At 39.9% G+C, this 22,471-nt stretch overlaps 1 protein-coding gene across 1 annotated transcript; it reads right to left on the bottom strand.

The window, feature by feature from the left end:
• Positions 1-13,667: 13,667 nt before the first annotated feature.
• On the bottom strand, positions 13,668-21,882 carry TBX22 (T-box transcription factor 22). The gene is made up of 8 exons (XM_030848857.2): positions 21,705-21,882; positions 20,906-21,089; positions 19,958-20,059; positions 18,406-18,580; positions 17,347-17,511; positions 16,911-16,975; positions 16,438-16,523; positions 13,668-14,492 (listed from the first exon to the last, which is right to left on the bottom strand). Exons 1-8 carry the CDS (start codon positions 21,880-21,882, stop codon positions 13,879-13,881), a joined length of 1,569 nt encoding a protein of 522 aa, XP_030704717.1. The 3' UTR covers positions 13,668-13,878.
• Positions 21,883-22,471: the final 589 nt, after the last annotated feature.

Raw genomic sequence — 22,471 nt, forward strand, 5'->3', positions numbered from 1 at the left:
CATTCCTATACACTAATGATGAAAAATCTGAAAGTGAAATTAAGAAAACACTCCCATTTACCATTGCAACAAAAAGAATAAAATATCTAGGAATAAACCTACCTAAGGAGACAAAAGACCTGTATGCAGAAAGTTATAAGACACTGATGAAAGAAATTAAAGATGACACAAATAGATGAAGAGATATACCATGTTCTTGGATTGGAAGAATCAACATTGTGAAAATGACCATACTACCTAAAGCAATCCACAGATTCAATGCAATCCCTATCAAGCTACCACTGGCATTTTTCACAGAACTAGAACAAAAAATTTCACAATTTGTATGGAAACACAAAAGACCCCGAATAGCCAAAGCAATCTTGAGAACGAAAAACACCCCATCCCTGCTTCAGCATCATGAATGTTACAACTACAGGAAAGAATCATGGTGACAGTTTACAAACTGATGGTATATTTGTCAAATAGTTCTTTCTTCTGCTTGGCATCACAGTTTGAAGATCCAACCTGAGTTTTGAAAACATAGTTATTAATGTAGCATTTAAATGCTAAGTATTTGGCCTGCACATGAATTCCTGTAAAGAAATCCAGATAAATATCGGTGTAAATGCAGTAGTGGGTAACTTTGCTACTTCAACTTGAGTCTTACTAGGTATGCTTCTTTCAAGGGGTAATTATTTGTTGGTGCTTCTATGAAACAGTTTTTCCTAAAATTTACAAAATTCAATAAAGCAAAAATCCAGTATGATTAGACATTAGAATAATTGGTAAGAGGTCATAAAATGTTCATGTCACAAAATAAATATGAAAGTTCTATTTGAGGCAAAATTTAAATAAAGGCAAAATACAAATCATCAACACTGCAAAAGCTAACATAAAAATGGGAGACTGAAATACGTATTTAATCAAAACAACTTTAATTTAAAGACATTAATTTTGGGACTTCCCTGGTGGCATAGTGGTTAAGAATCCGCCTACCAGGGGACGAGAGGAAGATAGCAGAAGAGTAAGACACAGAGATCACCTTCCTCGACACAGATACACCAGAAATACATCTACACATGGAACAACTCCTACAGAACACCTACTGAACACTAGCAGAAGACCTCAGACCTCCCAAAAGGCAAGAAAATCACCACGTACCTGGGTAAGGCAAAAGAAAAAAGAATAAACAGAGACAAAAGGATAGGGACAGGATGTGCACCAGTGGGAGGGATCTGTGAAGGAGGAAAGGTTTCCTACACACTAGGAAGCCACTTCGCGGGCGGAGACTGCGGGTGGTGGAGGGGGAAAGTTTCGGAGCTGCAGAGGACAGCACAGCAACAGGGGTGCAGAGGGCAAAGCGGAGAGATTCCCGCACAGAGGATCGGTGCCTACCGGCACTCACCAGCCCGAGAGGCTTGTCTGCTCACCCGCCGGGGCGGGAGGGGCTGGGAGCCGAGGCTCGGGCTTGGGCAGGAGCTCAGGGAGAGGACTGGGGTTGGCGATGTGAACATTGCCTGCAGGGGGTTAGGGCACCACAGCTAGACGGGAGAGAGTCCGGGGAAAAGTGTGGACCTGCCGAAGAGTCAAGAGACTTTTACTTCACTCTTTGTTTCCTGGTACGCGAGGAGAGGGGATTAAGAGCGCTGCTTAAAGGAGCTACGGAGACAGGTGCGAGCCACGGCTAAAAGCACGGGAACCCAGAGACGGGCATGAGTTGCTAAGGCTGCTGCTGCCACCACCAAGAAGCCTCTGTGTGTGAGCACAGGTCACTATCCACAACCCCCTTCCGGGGAGCCTGTGCAGCCCTCCACTGCCAGGGTCCCAGGATCCAGGGACAACTTCCCTGGGAGAATGCATGGCACGCCTCAGGCTGGTGCAATGTCATGCCGGCCTCTGCTGCCGCAGGCTCGCCCCGCAGTCTGTACCCCTCCCTCCCCCTGGCCTGAGTGAACCAGAGTCCCTGAAGCAGCTGCTCCTTTAACTCTGTCCTGTGTCAGTGAAGAACAGTCGCCCTCCAGTGACCTACAGGCAGAGGCGGGGCCAACTCCAAAGCTGAGCCCAGGGAGCTGTAAGAACAAAGAAGAGAAATGGAAATCCCTCCCAGCAGCCTCAGAAGCAGCGGATTAAAGCTCCACAATCAACTTGATGTACCCTGCATCTGTGGAATACATGAATAGACAGCGAATCATCCCAAATTGCGGAGGTGGACTTTGAGAGCAAGATTTATAATTTTTTCCCCTTTTCCTCTTTTTGTGAGAGTGTATGTGTATGCTTCTGTGTGAGATTTTGTCTGGGTAGCTTTGCTTCCACCATTTGTCCTAGGGTTCTATCCGTCCGTTTTTTGTTTGTTTGTTTTCTTTAAAAATTATTTTTTTCTTAATAATTATTTTTATTTTAATAAATTTATTTTATTTTATCTTACTTTCTTTTCTTTTCTTTCTTTCTTTCCTTGTTTCGCTCCTTCCTTCCTTCCTTCCTCCACCCCTCCCTCCCTCCATCCCTCCCTCCCTCCCTCCTTTCTTTCTTTCTTTCTTTCTTTCTTTCTCTCTCTCTCTCTCTTTGTTTGTTTGTTTCTTTCTTTCTTTCTACTTTTTCTCCCTTTTATTCTGAGGTGTGTGGATGAAACGCTCTTGGTGCTCTAGCCAGGAGTCAGTGCTGTGCCTCTGAGGTGGGAGAGCCAACTACAGGATACTGGTCCAAAAGAGACCTCGCAGCTCCACATAATATCAAACAGCAAAAATCTCCCAGAGATCTCCATCTCAACACTAGCACCCAGATTCACTAAACGACAGGCAAGCTACGGTGCTGGACACCCTATGCCAAACAACTAGCAAGACAGGAACACAGCACCACCCATTAGCAGAGAGGCTGCCTAAAATCATAATAAGTCCAAGGACATCCCAAAACACACAATCAGACGTAGAAATGACCACCAGAAGGACAAGATCCAGACTCATCCACCAGAAAACAGGCACTAGTCCCCTCCACCAGGAAGGCTACACAACCCACTGAAACAACTGTAGCCACTGGGGACAGACATCAAAAACAATGGGCACTACGAACTTGCAGCTTGCAAAAATGAGGCCCCAAACACAGTAAGATAAGCAAAATGGGAAGACAGAAAAAAAAAAAAAAACAGCAGATGAAGCAAGATAAAAACCCACCAGCCCTAACAAATGAAGAGGAAATAGGCAGTCTACCTGAAAATAATTCAGAATAATGATAGTAAATATGATCCAAAATCTTGGAAATAGAATAGACAAAATGCAAGATACATTTAACAAGGACCTAGAAGAACTAAAGATGAAACAAACAATGATGAACAACACAATAAATGAAATTAAAAATACTCTAGATGGGATCAATAGCAGAATAACAGAGGCAGAAGAACGGATAAGTGATCTGGAAGATAAAATAGTGGAAATAACTACTGCAGAGCAGAATAAAGAAAAATGAATGAAAAGAACTGAGGACAGTCTCAGAGACCTCTGGAACAACATTAAATGCACCAACATTCGAATTATAGGGGTTCCAGAAGATGAAGAGAAAAAGAAAGGAACTGAGAACATATTTCAAGAGATTATAGTTGAAAACTTACATAATATGGGAAAGGAAATAGTTAATCAAGTCCAGGAAGCACAGAGAGTCCCATACAGGATAAATCCAAGGAGAAATACGCCAAGACACATATTAATCAAACTGTCAAAAATTAAATACAAAGAAAACATATTAAAAGCAGCAAGGGAAAAACAACAAATAACAAACAAGGGAATCCCCTTAAGGTTAAGAGCTGATCTTTCAGCAGAAACTCTGCAAGCCAGAAGGGACAGGCAGGACATATGTAAAATGATGAAGGAGAAAAACCTACAACCAAGATTACTCTACCCAGCAAGAATCTCATTCAGATTTGATGGAGAAATTAAAACCTTTACAGACAAGCAAAGGCTGAGAGAGTTCAGTACCACCAAACGAGCTTTACAACAACTGCTAAAGGAACTTCTCTAGGCAAGAAACACAAGAGAAGGAAAAGACCTACAATAACAAACCCAAAACAATTAAGAAAATGGGAATAGGATCATACATATCGATAATTACCTTAAATGTAAATGGACTAAATGCTCCCACCAAAATACACAGATTGGCTGAATGGATACAAAAACAAAACCCGTATATATGCTGTCTACAAGAGACCCATTTCAGACCTAGAGAAACATACAGACTGAAAGTAAGGGGATGGAAAAAGTTATTCCATGCAAATGGAAACCAAAAGAAAGCTGGAGTAGCAATTCTCATATCAGACAAAATAGACTTTAAAATAAAGACCATTGCAAGAGACAAAGAAGGACACTACACAAAGATCAAGGGATTGATCCAAGAAGAAGATATAACAAATGTAAATATTTATGCACCCAACATAGGAGCACCTCAATACATAAGGCAAATACTAACATCCATAAAAGGGGAAATTGACAGTAACACATTTATAGTAGGGTACTTTAACACACATCATTCACCAATGGACAGATCATCCAAAATGAAAATAAATAAGGAAACACAAGCTTTAAATGATACAGTAAACAAGATGGACTTAATTGATAATTATAGGACATTCCATCCAAAAACAATAGAATCACATTTTTATAAAGTGCTCATGGAACATTCTCCAGGATAGATCCTATCATGAATCACAAATCAAGCCTTGGTAAATTAAAGAAAATTGAAATTGTATCAAGTATCTTCTCTGACCACAATGCTATGAGACTAGATATCAATTACAGGAAAATATGTGTAAAAATACAAACACATGGAGGCTAAATGATACACTACTTAATAATGAAGTGATCACTGAAGAAATCAAAGAGGAAATAAAAAAAATACCTAGAAACAGATGACAATGGAGACATGATGACCCAAAACCTATGGGATACAGCAAAAGCAGTTCTAAGAGGGAAGTTTATAGCAATACAATCCTACCTTAAGAAACAGGAAACACCTAAAATAAACAACTTAAGCTTTCACCTAAAGCAATTAGAGAGAGAAAAACAAACAAACAAAAAAAGAAGACAAAGTTTGTAGAAGTAAAGAAATCTTAAACATCAGATCAGAAATAAATGAAAAAAAAATGAAGGAAACGATAACAAAGATTAATTAAACTAAAAGCTGGTTCTTTGAGAAGATAAACAAAATTCATGAACCATTATCCAGACTCACCAAGAAAAAAAGGGAGAAGTCTCAAATCAATAGAATTACAAACGAAAAACAACTGACACTGCAGAAATACAAAGGATCATGAGAGATTACTACAAGGAACTCTATGCCAATAAAATGAACAACCTGGAAGAAATAGACAAATTCTTAGAAATGCACAACCTGCTGAGACTAAACCAGGAAGAACTAGAAAATATGAACACACTGATCACAAGCACTGAAATTGAAACTGTGATTAAAAATCTTCCAACAAACTAAAGCTCAGGACCAGATGGCTTCACTGGCGAAATCTATCAAATATTTATAGAAGAGCTAAAACCTATCCTTCTCAAACTCCACCAAAATATAGCAGAGGGAGGAAAACTTGCAAACACATTCTAAGAGGCCACCATCACCCTGATACCAAAACCAGACAAAGATGTCACAGAGAAAGAAAACTACAGGCCAATATCACTGATGAACATAGATGCAAAAATCCTCAACAAAATACTAGCAAACAGAATCCAACAGCACATTAAAAGGATCATACACCATGATCAAGTGGGGTTTATTCCAAGAAGACAAGGATTCTTCAATATGCAGAAATCAATCAACTTGATACGCCATATTAACAAAATGAAGGAGAAAAATCATATAATCATCTCAATAGATGCAGAGAAAGTTTTCGAAAAAAATTCAACACCCATTTATGATAAAAACCTTGCAGAAAGTATGCATAGAGGGAATTTCCTCAACATAATAAAGACCATATATGCAAAACCACAGCCTACATCATCCTCAATGGTGAAAAACTGAAAGCATTTCCACTGTCAGGAACAAGACAAGGTTGCCCACTCTCACCACACTTATTCAACATGCTTTTGGAAGTTTTAGCGAGAGCAATCCGAGAAGAAATGGAAATAAAAGGAATCCAAATCAGAAAAGTATAAGTAAAGCTGTCACTGTTTGCAGATGACATGATACTATACACAGAGAATCCTAAAGAGGCTACCAGAAAACTATTAGAACTAATCAATGAATTTGGTAAAGTAGCAGGATACAAAATTAATGCACATAAATCTCTGGCATTCCTCTACACTAATGATGAAAAATCTGAAAATGAAATCATGAAACCTCTCTCCTTTGCCATGGCACCAAACAGAATAAAATATCTAGGAATAAACATACCTAAGGAGACAAAACATCTGTATGCAGAAAATTATAAGACACTGATGAAAGAAATTAAAGAGAATACAAATAGATGGAGAGATATACCATGTTCTTGTATTGGAAGAATCAACATTGTGAAAATGACTCTACTACCCAAAGCAATCTATAGATTCAATGCAATCTCTATCAAACTACCACTGGCATTTTTCACAGAACTAGAACAAAAAATTTCACAATTTGTATGGAAACACAAAGGACCCCACATAGCAAAAGCAATCTTGAGAATGAACAATGGTGCTGGAGGAATCAGGCTCCCTGACTTCAGACTGTACTACAAAGTTACAGTAATCAAGACAGTATGGTACTGACACAAAAACAGAAAGATAGATCAATGGAACAGGATAGAAAGCCCAGTGATAAACCCATGAACATATGGTCACCTTATCTTTGATAAAGGAGGCAGGAATGTAGTGGAGAAAGGACAGCCTCTTCAATAAGTGGTGCTGGAAAAACTGGACAGGTACATGTAAAAGTCTGCGATTAGAACACTCCCTAACACCATACACAAAAATAAACTCAAAATGGATTAAAGACCTAAATGTAAGGCCAGAAATGATCAAACTCTTAGAGGAAAACATAGGCAGAACACTCTATGACATAAATCACAGCAAGATCCTTTTTGACCCACCTCCTAGAGAAATGGAAATAAAAACAAAAATAAACAAATGGGACCTAATGAAACTTCAAAGCTTTTGCAGAGCAAAGGAAACCATAAACAAGATGGAAACACAACCCTCAGAAGTGGAGAAAATATTTCCAAATGAAGCAACTGACAAAGGATTAATCTCTAAATTTATAAGCAGCTCATGCAGCTCAATAACAATAAAACAAACAACCCAATCCAAAAATGGGCAGAAGACCTAAATAGACATTTCTCCAAAGAAGATATACAGACTGCCAACAAACACATGAAAGAATGGTCAACATCCTTAATCATTAGAGAAATGCAAATCAAAACCACAATGAGATATCATCTCATACCCGTCAGAATGGCCATCATCAAAAATCTAGAAACAGTAAATGCTGGAGAGGGTGTGGAGAAAAGGGAACACTCTTGCACTGGTGGTGGGAATGTGAATTGGTACAGCCACTATGGAGGAAAGTATGGAGGTTCCTTCAAAAACTACAAATAGAACTACCATATGACCCAGGAATCCCACTACTGGGCATATACCCTGAGAAAACCATAATTCAAAAAGAGTCATGTACCAAAATGTTCATTGCAGCTCTATTTACAATAGCAAAGAGATGGAAACAACCTAAGTGTCCATCATCAGATGAATGAATAAAGAAGATGTGGCACATATATACAATGGTATATTACTCAGCCATAAAAAGAAACAAAATTGAGCTATTTGTAGTGAGGTGGATGGTCTTAGAGTCTGTCATGCAGAGCGAAGTAAGTCAGAAAGAGAAAGACAAATACCGTATGCTAACACATTTATATGGAATTTAAGAGAAAAATGTATCATGAAGAACCTAGAGGTACAAAAGGAATAAAGACACAGACCTACTAGAGAATGGACTTGAGGATATGGGGAGGGGGAAGGGTAAGCTGTGACAAAGTGCGAGAGAGTCATAGACATATATACACTACCAAATGTAAGGTAGATAGCTAGTGGGAAGCAGCTGCATAGCACAGGGAGATCAGCTCGGTGCTTTGTGACCCCCTGGAGGGGTGGGATAGGGAGGGTGGGAGGGAGGGAGACACAAGAGGTAAGAGATATGGGAATATATGTATATGTATAACTGATTCACTTTGTTATAAAGCAGAAACTAACACACCATTGTAAAGCAATTATACTCCAATAAGGATGTAAAACAAAAGAAAAAATAAAGAAAGTAGCAGAACTAGACCTGAAGCCTGTTTGACAACCTGGAAGGTCTATGCCATCCAGCTACCCTATACCACCTGCCTCCATGGAAGTCTCTCTACTGTGGTCATTGCTACCACCAGGAGCCATCTGTAGCTACAGGGCAGCATAGCAGATAACAGCCCATTCCCCACTTCTGACTCTTTCTTTCATTACAGACTGAAAAAACAAATACCGTATGCTAACACATATATATGGAATTTAAGGAAAAAAATGTCATCAAGAACCTAGGAGTAAAACAGGAATAAAGACACAGACCTTCTAGAGCATGGACCTGAGGATATGGGGAGGGGGAAGGGTAAGCTGTTGCAAAGCAAGAGAGTGACATGGCCATATATACACTACCAAACGTAAAATAGATAGCTAGTGGGAAGCAGCCGCATAGCACAGGGAGACCAGCTCGGTGCTCTGTGACCACCTAGAGGGGTGGGATAGGGAGGGTGGGAGGGAGGGAGATGCAAGAGGGAAGAGATATGGGAACATATGTATATGTATAACTGATTCACTTTGTTATAAAGCAGAAACTAACACACCAGTGTAAAGCAATTATACTCCAATGAAGATGTAAAAAAAAAAAGAAAGAAAGAAAGAATCCGCCTACCATTGCAGGGGACACAGGTTCGAGCCCTGGTCTAGGAAGATCCCACAAGCCGTGGAGCAACTAAGCTCGTGCACCACAGCTACTGAACCTGTGCTCTACAGCCCGCAAGCCACAACTACTTAGCCTATGCTCCATAACTACTAAAGCCCGCATGCCTAGAGCCTGTGCTCCACAAAAAGAGAAGCCACCGCAATGAGAAGCCCATGCACCACAACAGAGTAGCCCCCACTCGCCACAACTAGAGAAAGCCTGCAGCAACAAAGACCCAACACAGCCAAAAATAAATAAATAAATATTTTTAAAAAAATAGACGTTAATTTTATCCAATAGAAAACACGCTTTTATTCCCTTCTTTTTCTAGTAAAATTCTAAATTATTTAAACAATTTTCTACATCTAAAATATTACATTATACTTTGTCACGTGCATAAGTATGTGATCTTAAATCCAAAATAAAAATTCTGTCATCTTTAACAATAACAGATATATGATAATTTGATAAAAGAGTTCAATGATACAACTTGTACTATAATTTCAAAGTTTTCTATTATATTTAATTTCAAATTTTGTAACTCTTTTAGGTACTTTGAAAAATAAATCCAGTATACATGTGCACATTTCAACTAAGTAGAAATAGCCTATCACTATTCTCTGAATACCTGCTCACTATAATTCATGTTTACATATTAATGTGCAGTACAAATTTATAAACATGAACATATGAAACTTTGAAAGGAAATAATACTAGTCTTTTTCCTCTCAATATTTTATTGAAACGCCATGTTAAAATTTGGCCAGCACCACACATGTAAATAGTTTTAATACTGGATGTGTTTAAAATGTTCTGTATATTTATTTATTCTATGTTGACATCTAAACCATATTTATTTGCACAGTTTTAATACAAATTATCATTTAATTGCAGACCAAACCTAAGAAGATTAAATGTATATGAAGGCACCTATATCAAAGCAACAGCCACCAATGCCTAAGCTATGCATTTGGTTGTTTTAAATTGCTCTAATAAACATGTTAAATTCCAGTAAAATCAACTGGTAAACTGTTGCTGTATGCCAGGATATTATTGTTATTTTGGCTAAATAAAGATTTTTCTGCAGAAAGGCAACATATCCCTAAATTGGAGTATAAACATTGTACTTCCACCCTGTCAATTCAATTCACAAAATACAGTACATGCAATTAGACATTTCTAAGTATATTTAAATTTGCCTTTCCACACAAGTATATGTAATTAATAGTATAAGTATGCAATGATTAGATGTTCTTTATAGCATCCTTATTTTTGAGAAGAGGAGGGAGAAAAAGCAACATAGTATAAATTATTTTAAAACAAAACTAAACTAAAACCCCACTGGTTATATAAATTATAGTGTGACATCTGGAATTTATCAAATTGCGTATTCAAATAAGGAAAGTATTTGTTATTGAAGTTTAATAAAGGGATAACAACTGTGTATTACCCTACTATATACATGGACATATAGCAATATTGTCTCAAAGCATCTAGGTTTGTAATTAGAATTTTTGTATATTTTTGTAAAATATATTTTACATATTTGTACAAAACTTGTATTTCAATTATGCTTTGGCTTAGCATTCATCAGTAACTGTTAAAAGATACATGTTACCAGCTTTGTGTGCACCGTGATTTTCCCCAATGTGCATACTATAAATGATTAGGATAATGAAAGGGAAATCTTCCATAATGTCCAAAAAAGATGCTTGTCTTTATTCATTGTTGGCACTTTTTCAAGTTGTCATCACATAGAACTCTGATCATTCAAAGACTGATTCACTGATTCATCCCTTGCTGATTCTAATTGTTCATTTATTTTTGTGCCATAGACATACTTAAACCTCACAAAAGAATGAAGTCATGTCTACTCCTAGACTGTATGTATAACCCATGCCTAATAACAGTGAAATATCATGAATATCTACCTTCATAACTTGAAGAAAATATAATTCTTTATTTTTGTAATACAGCGAGTAGGAGCAATGATATTAATGTTTGAAGACTCTAATATTATGTAATCTAGAATTATGTATTAGAATTTGAAATGTAATGTCCAGAGGGCATAACCCTTCTGTTTAATGAAACAAATAAGTTTTGATGTTCTAAGTTTGTTACCTAAAGTTATATTTTGGTGAGTAAAATATAATGAATAGAGGATTTATCCACTTAGACATATGTTCTGCAAACAGGCTCAAACTTGAATTCAAGCCCTTGATTTCATCTTGACTGTTCCACAAAGTAGAACCTTTCTGACACAGGAATTTGACTATAGGTCTCAGCTTGACTGGAGGTTGTGCAAAGATAAGGCAACATTCACTTATTTCCTGTCTCAATGCACAAATTTTACAGAGTTGATGAAAAGTTTATTTCCTCTATATTTATTTGAGGTAAGTCATATAACTAGGTCAGGTTAAGAATCAGATTTTATAAATATAGATAACTGAATTTAAATGATTTCTTTTGAATGGGATGAAAGGATGGATGTATATATATGGTCAAACCAAATGGAAATACCAGTTTTAATTATTAGACTTGGGAGTCTACTAAGTATCATTTGGCCACTTTCATTTGCTAACTATTTCATACCTTATCTAACTAGAGTGGCTTTAGATTTCTGTAGGTTTTTTAAAGCAAACCTTATATTTAGTTGACACAGCTGAAATTAATATAATTCCATAGCATTTTGTTTTTTATTCCATAATCATAGCCTCAGTTTACCAAGTTACTCAAGTTTTGCACCATCCTATTGGGTAGTAATTATTTATTATAAAATAGTAAGGGCACTAAATACAATTTGTGCATGAATTAGAGCTGTTAGCAAGTTACTCGTCTGTTTCCTGCAGATGAGTAACTTGCTCAGAAAATAGGGGACTGCTTACTGAACTTCTTAAGGTCTCTTCCAAGTCTAATTTTCTATAAAGAATTTCTCTTGGTTACTTCTTCTTTTTCAATTAAAATTATGAAATGACAATTTATGAACAATGTTTAAAAATGGCTTAAAATAGATGTCTAGTTTCTAGCCTTTAAATTTTTGCTCCTTAATATAAATCACCTTTACACATATAGTTCTGTATTATCAATTTTATATGGGTTACATATAGAAAAATTATCTGAAATATAAAGTATGGGGTATATGTACTTGAGCAGCTACAAAATTTATGCCGTCTCTTAAATAATCATTAAAAAGTAACCCAGAAATTTTCTGGATTTTGCAATCAAATTCTTTATGTTATGTTGTTAGTTGCTAAGTATCTGCCATCAGAATAAGTTTTACTACAATCTGATGCGGGAGTTTCTGCTTTAAAAAATCATAATTTATTTTAGTGGTAAAAGTTAGCCTACAGCTTTCCTGCTTTGGAGTAGACAGAAATAAAGTGTACTTTCTACTTTAATCCTTGACTTGATAAACTTGGGTAGTACAGGTTTTCTGCCTTAAAGATTTTTATAGCAGGTACCTAATTAGTCTGGGCCATAAATAATATTTCATCTTGACTAGAATACTCAGTTTGAATGTAACTATGTGCTGTTCTATCCCTAAGCCCAGAAGTGAAGGGGCATATCATTTTAATACATATATAAGAAGGTATATTTATAAGGTACATTTGAGAGGAAAAAACATTTTGAGCAAAATAAATAATAATGACATGCTCTCCCTAATATGTGTTGGAAAACTTTTAAAAAGCAGTTTATCAATGTCTTTAGTTTGTTAAGTCATACCATTGTGATATGAAGGGCCCTGGCTTAATAAATTGTAGAGCTAGTAGCATGAAAAATTAAAATTCAATTCATCTTAAGGATATAGAGGTTATATGTAGGTTATACTTAAGTCTTCAGAAAATTTAGGACCAGGTGAAAGGAAACTTTTCAACTTCATAGCCTAAAATAAAGTCTCATTTATGTTACGCTACTTTTGTCCAATTTACCATGATTGATGCAGAGGACTGAAATTAAATTGTACCATTGTAATGATGTTTTCATATTTATGGATTCAAATATATTCTCTCCCTTCAAATCATAACTTCTCAGTCTTTTTGGAGAGCTACAACAATTTGTTTTTGTAAACTGTGTATACAAAATACCGGGTTTGGGGCTTCCCTGGTGGCGCAGTGGTTGAGAGTCTGCCTGCCGATGCAGGGTACATGGGTTCGTGCCCCGGTCCGGGAGGATCCCACATGCCGCGGAGCGGCTGGGCCCGTGAGCCATGGCCACTGAGCCTGCGCGTCCAGAGCCTGTGCTCCGCAACGGTAGATGCCACAAAAGTGAGAGGCCCGCGTATCACAAACAAACAAACAAAAAATACCGGGTTTGTTAAGGACTAAGTAAACAAGCATCACCTGAGAATTACCCAAAAAATAAAAGAGAATAAAAGATCAAATTTATTTAGAATACTTTGCTTTTCATTTAATCTTTGTGTTCCTTCAGGATTAAATGGTCCTTAGGCTGCAAATATTAATATTAGAATGTTTATGTCTTTATTTGTACCTTAAAATTGAGATTAGTAGTTCCTTCAGCAGAGTATAAAAGTATAATGCAAATGAACAATGAAATTTTTCTACAGTTACTAGATAGATAATTACAATGAAGCCAATATTCATAGATAAAAACTGTAATTGTTTCACTACCTTCACAGGAATTAAATCCACCTTCCTTTGGTCATTGTCAATATGCAAGAGGCAGTTGATGTGGTAAACAGGCTTCACTATAATTAGAGATTTCATCACCTGAAGTCACTTTTCACTGGTAGCCTACCTCATCAAACAATGTTTACTGAGTATCTTATTTTGAGGCCTAAGGCTACTGTAATCAGCCTTCTTAAGAACATATCATAAGGCACTTTAAATGCAGAATAGAGGAATACCCTCTGATAATGAAGCTTTTTAAGCCCATTAGCTCTTGACCTTTTTTGGCTACAAATAAAGAAAATATATGCTTACATGTAATTGTTTTAGAAACTTGACTATTCCATTAAAGGCAATGGTTAATTTTTGGATACCAACGAGCATGATTGCATTTGCCTTCTATTAAAGAAACTTGACTGTTTTCATTCACTTTGAGATGGTTGGTAGCATTTACCAGTCTAGATGGCATGGAGAAGTTGTACCTATAAAAGCCATAGGAAGGATGGAATGAGCAACCAATTGCTTCCTGGGCAATGGGGTTGGGTGATAAAATATTTCCAGGTGCCTGTAATCCATACAACATTTGACTGGAAGAATTAGATGCTTGTTGACACTGTCCATTGCAGTCTTCAGATGAACCGTATTTTGAATTGGTGGCCCCCAAGGAAGATAAAATGGGAACTTCCATCATGAGTGGGGCTAAAGACTGAGAACTGTTGCTGCTTGCTAGCCTTTCAGGAGCAGGCAAGACAAGAGGCTGCTGTCGCCAAAAATTAGTTGGGCAAATCTTGTAGCAAAGGGGCAGGTTGATATTGTGTAGGTACACCTCTGGACAGGGCATTCCAAGGGAGCTTGTAGGTATGTGAAATGTTGGAGGGGAGCAAGGTGGAGAAAGCAAAGAGTTCAAAGGAGAGGGAGCCCCTCCACTAGAGGTCGCTGGAGATGAGCCATTGCTTCCACCTGTGAATGACAATGCAGTCAATGAACAATGAACTAAATGTTCCTACTGAATCAGTAATCATGTCCATAACTATCCCTGCTTCATTCTTAGATTAGCTTTCCTTGCAAGTTCACAGTCATTTTAAGTCCTTTGGAAAAGAACATTCCTCTGACCAAAGTTGAATATGGTATCTCTACTACAACCACTATTACTTTTGGCATTATTATTATGTATCATGCATTGAGCATTCACTATGCTTTAGAACTATACTAGGCACTTGAACAACATTTATTCAGTGAATTAAAAAAGAAGCCCAATTAAATATGATCCAGAGTCAATTATATCTTACAAGTAAAAGCTGTTTTTTAACCATAAAAAATTACTAAAATAAGCACTTGATTAAATTGAACAGTTTTTTTGAGATTTTATAGAAAACTTCAGTCTGATTAAAAATCAGTGCATATGAAAGTAATCTTATAAATTAAAATAACATTTAAATATATTAGTTTTTTTCTTATATGAAAATCATAGACGGGGAAATTTCCATAGTGTACTATATCAAGAGTAAAAGACAGTCTTGCAGGTTAAAAATACCAAGATAAAAATGAAAGTGTTCATATCAATGTTGCCAGGTGATCTTTTATGGTTGCCTAGCATCTACTAAAATTAGGGATAGATATAAGGTCCAGGAAAATCTAGACTTTACACCTTATATTTGTAAATATTTAAATTTAAAAAAATTGGTTATTGACTGAACTTGATCAAATTTTGTGGGGTTTTTTTTAGGGGCTACTGTTTTTCTTAACTATTTTTGTATACAGACATAGGCTAATCCTTTATCAAGAGCGTGGCAAATATATTCTATAATTAAACATCCAAAAGTTATTAAAAAAAACTGGTACCCCTTTTCTTTGCAATTTGAGAGCATTCTGGACATTTTAAATAATTAAGAAAATTGTGTATTTTAAATTATCAATTAATGATCAAGGTTAGCATTATTTTTAAATTAGTGCACCATGTGTTGACTTGGATATTTTAAAAGCATGCTGCCTAGATTCTATTAAAGTGATACTACCAAATAAGTGTTCAAATTTTTCTATGCAACTCTCTAAACCAAATTAATACAGTCAATTGAGTGAAATATTTCACTAAATGATTAGACTTGATCTCTTCACATTTCAATTAGCTGTTATGGTATCATGTAAAATTCAAGCTAACTATAATGTGATGGTAACCTTCAATTCATGTTTAAAGACAAACAACTTTAATGGAGTTAAGACAAATGGGTAAAATGATTCCATATTGCTCACGAATAAAGATCTTCTATTTATCCTTAAATATCAGAGTAAATGAAGGTATGCATTCTTCCACCAGAAAGCAGGCATTGTCAAATTATTATTTAGTCATGTAATGTACTACTTGAGAACAAATACCTTGCAAATATTTTAAATGCTTACGACAATTAAACTAATTGCCATGGCTTAGTATTGTTTTCAACATTTATTTTCCCTAGTCACAACAAAAGGAAAATTAGAGTCAAGTGATGATGAAATTGAATGGGAGTCATTTTTATCATGTGCTGAAAGTTTCTCATAAAATATTTATTTCAATATCTAACATGCTTGCAAATAAGACCACTAGTGCACCACAGGCAGATCCTAAGGAATATGAGATAGTGAGATGCTGAAGAATCCAAGTGATTTCTATAGCTCTCAGGATGTATGATAACTCAAGAAGACACAAGGCAGTAAATCCACCATTACCACGTTTATGTTCTTTTCTTTCTTGCCAGTTACCCTCCCTTTTTGCTTCTTACCTCCTCATCAGGATAAATATACACCCACTTGATTTTAAACACACATTTTCTGGCATATACTTATCCACTTGTGTAGTATTTGTACAGAGGTTCTGGCTGTTGTTATTTCATTAACATTTACAAATAAAAATTAATAAAACTTTTCTTACTTGGTGTGTCTGCACCAAAAGTTTTAAAATCCAAAGTGAGAGAAGGCCTCCATGGGTAGGTCTCTAAAACCCCATCCAATACACCTCTGAAAAAGAGATTCAAACTTTAGCAAGTCCAGAATGCAATTCCTGAAAATAATAATTTGTGTAAGCTTTTGAGTTATTTTGTTATAGTTTTTAGGGGTGAATATCTGAAATGTTTTCCTTTTATAGATAGACTTCTGAATAAAATTCCCCGTGATTATTCCATGAATAAAAACCTAAGAATCTAGAATAAGCAATATCTTAAAAGTGGGTTGGGGAGGGAGTGGGAGGAGGCAAGATTTTGAAGACAAAACGTCCAGGTTTCTTTCTTACTACCTATTTATTAGTTACAAAATTTAGGGACTCAGTCTCTGAACCACAGTTTCCTTAGCTGTTATACCTGTGAAGAGGGCTATATAAATATTAGATGTGACTGTTATATCATTTACCTGTTTCTTCCGGGATCTCTAAATCCTTTAGCAAAAGGATTCCTGTCTATTTTCAGTTTGGTGATCTATGGATTCAAAAGAGAAAGAAAGATAAAGTCAGTACCCTCAGTAAAAACACTGTCACTGTTTCTTTTAATGGTTACAACAACCACACAAGTTTTCAACATGTAATATGGCATGTTAAATAAATGTAAGCATATTGCTAAGTCAAATTTGAAATGTTTTATCTCCTGACACTCTTTGTTCTACTCTCCTTTCTATCCTTTCTAACACAAGATCCACACAATTCATAATCAATCTTGCCTTGATGACAATGCAATAATGCTATGAATTTCTTTTTAATTGTGGAAAATTCAATCCATATAGTACAGCTTCACTCTTTCCCTAAAGTTTCTCTGGAGCCATCCCTGCTTGCCTGGGACTTAGTTGGCTTTACCTGCTGGTTTTGGTAAGCTGTCACTGTGGTGAACTCAGTTTCTTTAAAGGAGAATGTTTTAACCCCTTCAGCAGGCAGGGACTGAATCCGGGACATGTCGACCCTGCTGTCCTGCTTCATCACATGCACACGGGGCTTGTACTTGTGCATGGACTGCAGAATGATCTGGAGGAGAAATCAGTGGTCAAATGCTGCCTAGTAATTGGCTTCCCCTCCCCCACACTGCCCCCCTCTCATCAGCACCCCCAACCTTCCCACACAAAAGTGAAGCTAAACCAGAAAGCCTAGGCTAGCCACACACAAGGACTTTTCTTTGCCATTTGGCCCTGGACAGAGGCCTTCAGGCATAAGGGGTTTCAGGAATGGGGCACCACAGCACACCAGAAAGCAGTGATTCCATTTCCAGTTGGGGTCCTTTCCTGCTTCCAAATGTGGGTGACCATGTGATATTCCCAAGTGTTATTGGGATCTAACTGCCTGCCATAAGTTCTCTGGGCTTAGGTAACTGATGGGAAAGCATTTGACATCCCCCACCTCCTAAGCCCAGGAGCATCCTTCTTCCTTTTGTGGCTGGCACAGGGCCAGGCCAAGCAGGGCAGAGGTGAGGTGCACCTGGGAAGAAGGTTCAAGATCTAGGTGACTTGAAAAGGCCTTCCATCGGGGCGGGTTGTGGAGAAGATTTTCACCATACCATGTCACACAGAAGGTGCCCATCATGGGAAGGCAATCAGAGCCCACAGTGATTGCCAGGGAGGCTGAAGTGCCAGAGAGCTCAGGGAAGCATTCCCTTTCACTGTCTCAGACTAGGCATCCTGGCTTAAACAAGTCTCCTTTGGTCCTCAAACTCCTTTCACTCACCATCCCCAACGCCCAGCACTCTCAGATGCCAAATAAAAGTCACAAGAGCTACTTTGGCCACAGGCCTAGAACTTGGACAGTTCCTAAAGACTACAACTAGCACATCTGGAAGACACCTCCTTGGCTTCTCCAGGGTGACCTTCCGGCTGACACCTTGGCATCCCCCTCCTCTCCTCGGAACAAAGGATCGCACACACTTACATGGCCTTTGTCGTCCATCTCGTTGTTGGTGAGTTTCACGCGATCGAAGCTGATGATCTGACGCATCCATGTCTCTCCCGAACAAGGCGAGTCCGGGTGAACATAGAACCTGGGAGTGATGCATGAGTGGTCTGTATTCCCGGCTACCATCCACTGCGAGCTGTGATACACATACCTGAAAATGCGCGGAGTGTGGCTTTAGGCGCAGCGGGCCAAAGCCAGGAGCAGGGACTACCGCGATCCCGTCCTAAAGGCTTCGGCCAAGGTTTGCCTGCTAATCTCAAAGGCAACTAGTAAAAGATACAACTTCATTTCTAAAGATCGTCCAGGGATAGAAAGCAAACTGTAAATAAGCATATACGTCATTAAAATGTAGTGAAGTGCCAGGGCAAGTATAATGTCATGGGATTTCAGAGTCTGGTTTGCATTTCCTCACAGAAACCGCAACAAAAATTCATCTAACCCGTTTTACTGAGCAGAGACACCCGAAAAATCCTCCTGTCCTACAAGCGTCAGGGAAGAAGCAGAAGTGTGAGGGAAAGTGTCTGTGCAGCCCACCGCCACCAGACCAGTAGTCTTGGAAGCCCCTTTGTCCACAATGCTTTACATGAGAATACCCTCAAGGAACTCTGCCCGCTGCGGCCTCGGGGCTGATTTTCGCATTGTCTTCAATCTCAACCGCTAAATTATGCGCCGAATTCCCAAGCCAGCTGAAACGTGATAAGCAGCTTGTTCTGCTATTTCTGGGCTACGGCCCCAGCAGGCTCTTGAGCCCAGCCTTCTTTTTGCCCCTCACTCCCAGAATTGGGTGCGTTGCCGGCTGTTTCCTAGAAAGGCTAGGCACCCACTTCGGTCTAACGCTCACAGGCCGAGTGCGGGCAGATGCCGCCCAACCCCCATACCCCTGAGCTAAAGCGCTGGCCGACTCGAGCTTCTGGGCTGCCAGCAAAGAAGGGCCTCTTGGCTTTAGATCAGTTCGGCCACTTTTAGCCTGCTTTAAGTAGAGAGCTTACATCAAGAGAAAGGTTACTTGTATTCTCTGGGACCTGGCCTCCACTTCAGGGGAGAGGCTAAGGAAGGAAGAAAAATAGACTTAGGCAAGATAACTGCTAGACTAGCTTTGGATGGCAAATCAGGGCATCGCTCAAGGACCCTGCTGCTAAATTAGCACATCCCAGAGCCCGGTAGGGCCCCAGAAGCCCAGGTATTTCTCCCCAAATTCCTTTAAACAGCTTCCCTCCCAGATGCCTGAGCCAAAACCCTCTGCAGTTTGCAGAGCCAAGGCTAGAGCAGCGGGTAGGCAAGAGGTTTGGGGTGCACTGAAGCACCAGCTGGAACCTGTGATCCAGGAGTGAGAGGAAAGAAAAACAAGCCTGCTTTTCTCTCAGTCTGAACTCCCTGAACTCCAGTTTGAGGGAGAAAATTCAACTCTCAAAGCCCACAGGAGAGCAATTATCCCTACCATGATAGAGTTTTCAAAACAGCACTCTCAGGTTCCATAGATATGAATCCCCATTCCCAGCCTGTGGTACCCTCCTTTGGGCCTGGTTACCTATAGCGTTTGGAATCCACCGGCACCACATCGATGGCCACATAGTACTGTTTCCCTGGGTCCAGTCCTTTTATCTTGACCCGAACAGAGGGGAACATCCTCCTGTGGGAGAGAAAATAGCGACTGACCTGGGCGCTATTAGAAACATTTGGCGCCAGGGGGGGTTGGGGACAAATGAAAAGTAAAGGAATAAACTATACTCTTCTTATTCTAGACAGGTTCAGTGAATGAGATTTGCTACATGAGGAAAGATTGTTGGTTACATGTTTGATTGAACAAACTCAGGATTTTTGAGTGGATCAGAATATCCTTACCACAAGGCTTTGTCCACCCCACTTCCTATCACCACCATAATAAAAAGCTATAGAAGAAAAAGTAGGAAAGAAACAGCTGTGCCTCTCCCCTGAGTTTTCAGCGGTACTTTCTGTGAGGCAGATTTGGGAAAGACTGAAATTAGGAAGATTCACACACAGAAAAATTACCCAGCTGATGTGAAGAAAATGCCGCACAGGAAAAGGTGGAAGAGGGAAAGCCCCACCTCAAATTGACCTGGGCTCAGGACAGTGGGCTGAGAGCCTGCTAGATGGGATATTGTCCACTGATAACTGTGAGGCTTTAACAGAAAGGCCTGGCCATAGCTTAAGATGTGGGGGTGGCATCTGGCACCTGCCTTGGGAGATCTAATTTTTGTCATATACTACACAGGCAGGAGCTGCAAGAACGAGTTCTTGGAATCAGGGTGTGCAGGAAAGAAAGGCCGAGCCACTAACATGGGCCAGGCAAGGCCTAGTCTGGTCGATTGAGAGGCACTGGCTTCCAATACCTGTCTGGGGTGGGATTATGGGGAGAAGGGTACCAAAGCATAAAACTGGAGGCACCCATCTTATGAGAGCAGAACATTAAGTGCCTACTGTGTGCGGCCCTTGAACAGCTTGGGCAAAGCCGAACCTGCCCGCCTTGGTAATGATCATCTCAGTTCCAATGTCATGAAATCTCTTCCACAGCTCGGATCCTTGAAGCTCCACTTGGATAGAATCTTTTTCTTCCAGACTTCCGAAGCTGTTGCAGCCGCCGCTGCCGCCTCTACAGCCTGAGAAGGTAGTTGCTAAGGGCTCTGTCTTGGGTCGCTTTTCTGCTGGACACAGAGACGCTGAGAGTTTGAGAGAGCTTTGCAGTTCCCGCGCCCCCTTCTCGCTGACGCCTGTCTCAGAACAGACCGTCCTTGTCTCTTCCCCGGGAACCTTGGCGTCGGATCTCCAAATTCCCCACAACACCCACTCTGGCCCCCTGATGGAGAGAAAGGGGCCCAGGTAGCGCCCTGTGAAATGCATGACCCTTCTTCAAATTTGCCCATCCTCGTCTCTCTCGGAGACTTTTCGTCCCTGATGCTGAATCCCCTCGGGATCTGGGTCCATGCCCTGTTTTCTACCCCGAGAAACATTCACCCTCTGGCTCTCAGGGCTTCCGGGAGTTTGGAGAGTCTCGCTTCATAAATCTGTGGGGACCCTCCCCTTCACCGCAAATGAACCACAACACTATGGGCTTAACGTGGAGGCTCTGAAACTTCCCCCTACAGCCAGATGGCTGAGGTATCCCCGCCGCCCCGTACGCGGCCATCGCTGGGCCAAGACATCCTTTGATAGGGCTAGCCGCCCTCCTGCAGCGACGCGGCGCTAGTCTGAGACCTTCCGATCCAGCAAGCCATGGTAGCCGGCGCTGGGGTTTGGGCCGCGGTAGGGGTACTCACCAGGCTGCTCGCTCTTCCTTCCTGCGGCGCTGCTCCTTCTCTCCTCCTCCGCCTCTCCACTCTCTTTCTCAAGCAGCTCAAGTTGCGCCTCCTCTCTTGTGTCTCGCAGTTTTCTTTTGCTGGGTCTGCCCACCAAGGCTTCCACCGAGAAGGCGTGCGCCCGAGAGCTCAGAGCCATCCCTGGAGAGGGTGAAGAGAACGTACTCTGCAAAGTTTCAACCTGAGCTGGGTTAGGGAGGGAGAGGGTGGGAGGGCGCAGAGGACAGGCAAAGGAGGGAAAGCGGGAAAATCAGAAAAACCTGAAAACTCAGAAAACAATTTCTGAATCTATATTCAGGGGGAAAAATGTGTGTGTATAATTTTTATATATACGTATAGATTTTCTTTGAACAGACAGAATGAAAGGAGATTAAACTGGAGCCAGAGTCCTCTGGAGTCTAGTCCCCTTTCCCTTTTCGCTCTTCTCCCTCCCAGTGGACATGTGCGGAACATCAGTCCTCAAGTCCCAGATTCCCGGACCTGGCAGAGCTCAGAGACTGGCAAGCGTGGCCCTTTTAGGGAGCGGACCTGCCCCTAATGGCGGCTCAGGTCGCTCGGATTGGGAGATACTGTTGCATCGGACTGAGTGAATACCCGGCTGGTCATAGCCTTCACTGTTTGTTTGAAACTGTTGGAAGCATAAAAAAACACCGTGACACTTCAGAGACTGACGGGGAGGGGGCGGTGGGAGTGGGAGGATAGAAAGGGGTTGGAGGTTGACTGGAAAG

Source organism: Globicephala melas, chromosome X, assembly GCF_963455315.2.
Source record: "Globicephala melas chromosome X, mGloMel1.2, whole genome shotgun sequence".
NCBI classification, from domain to species: Eukaryota; Metazoa; Chordata; class Mammalia; order Artiodactyla; family Delphinidae; genus Globicephala; species Globicephala melas.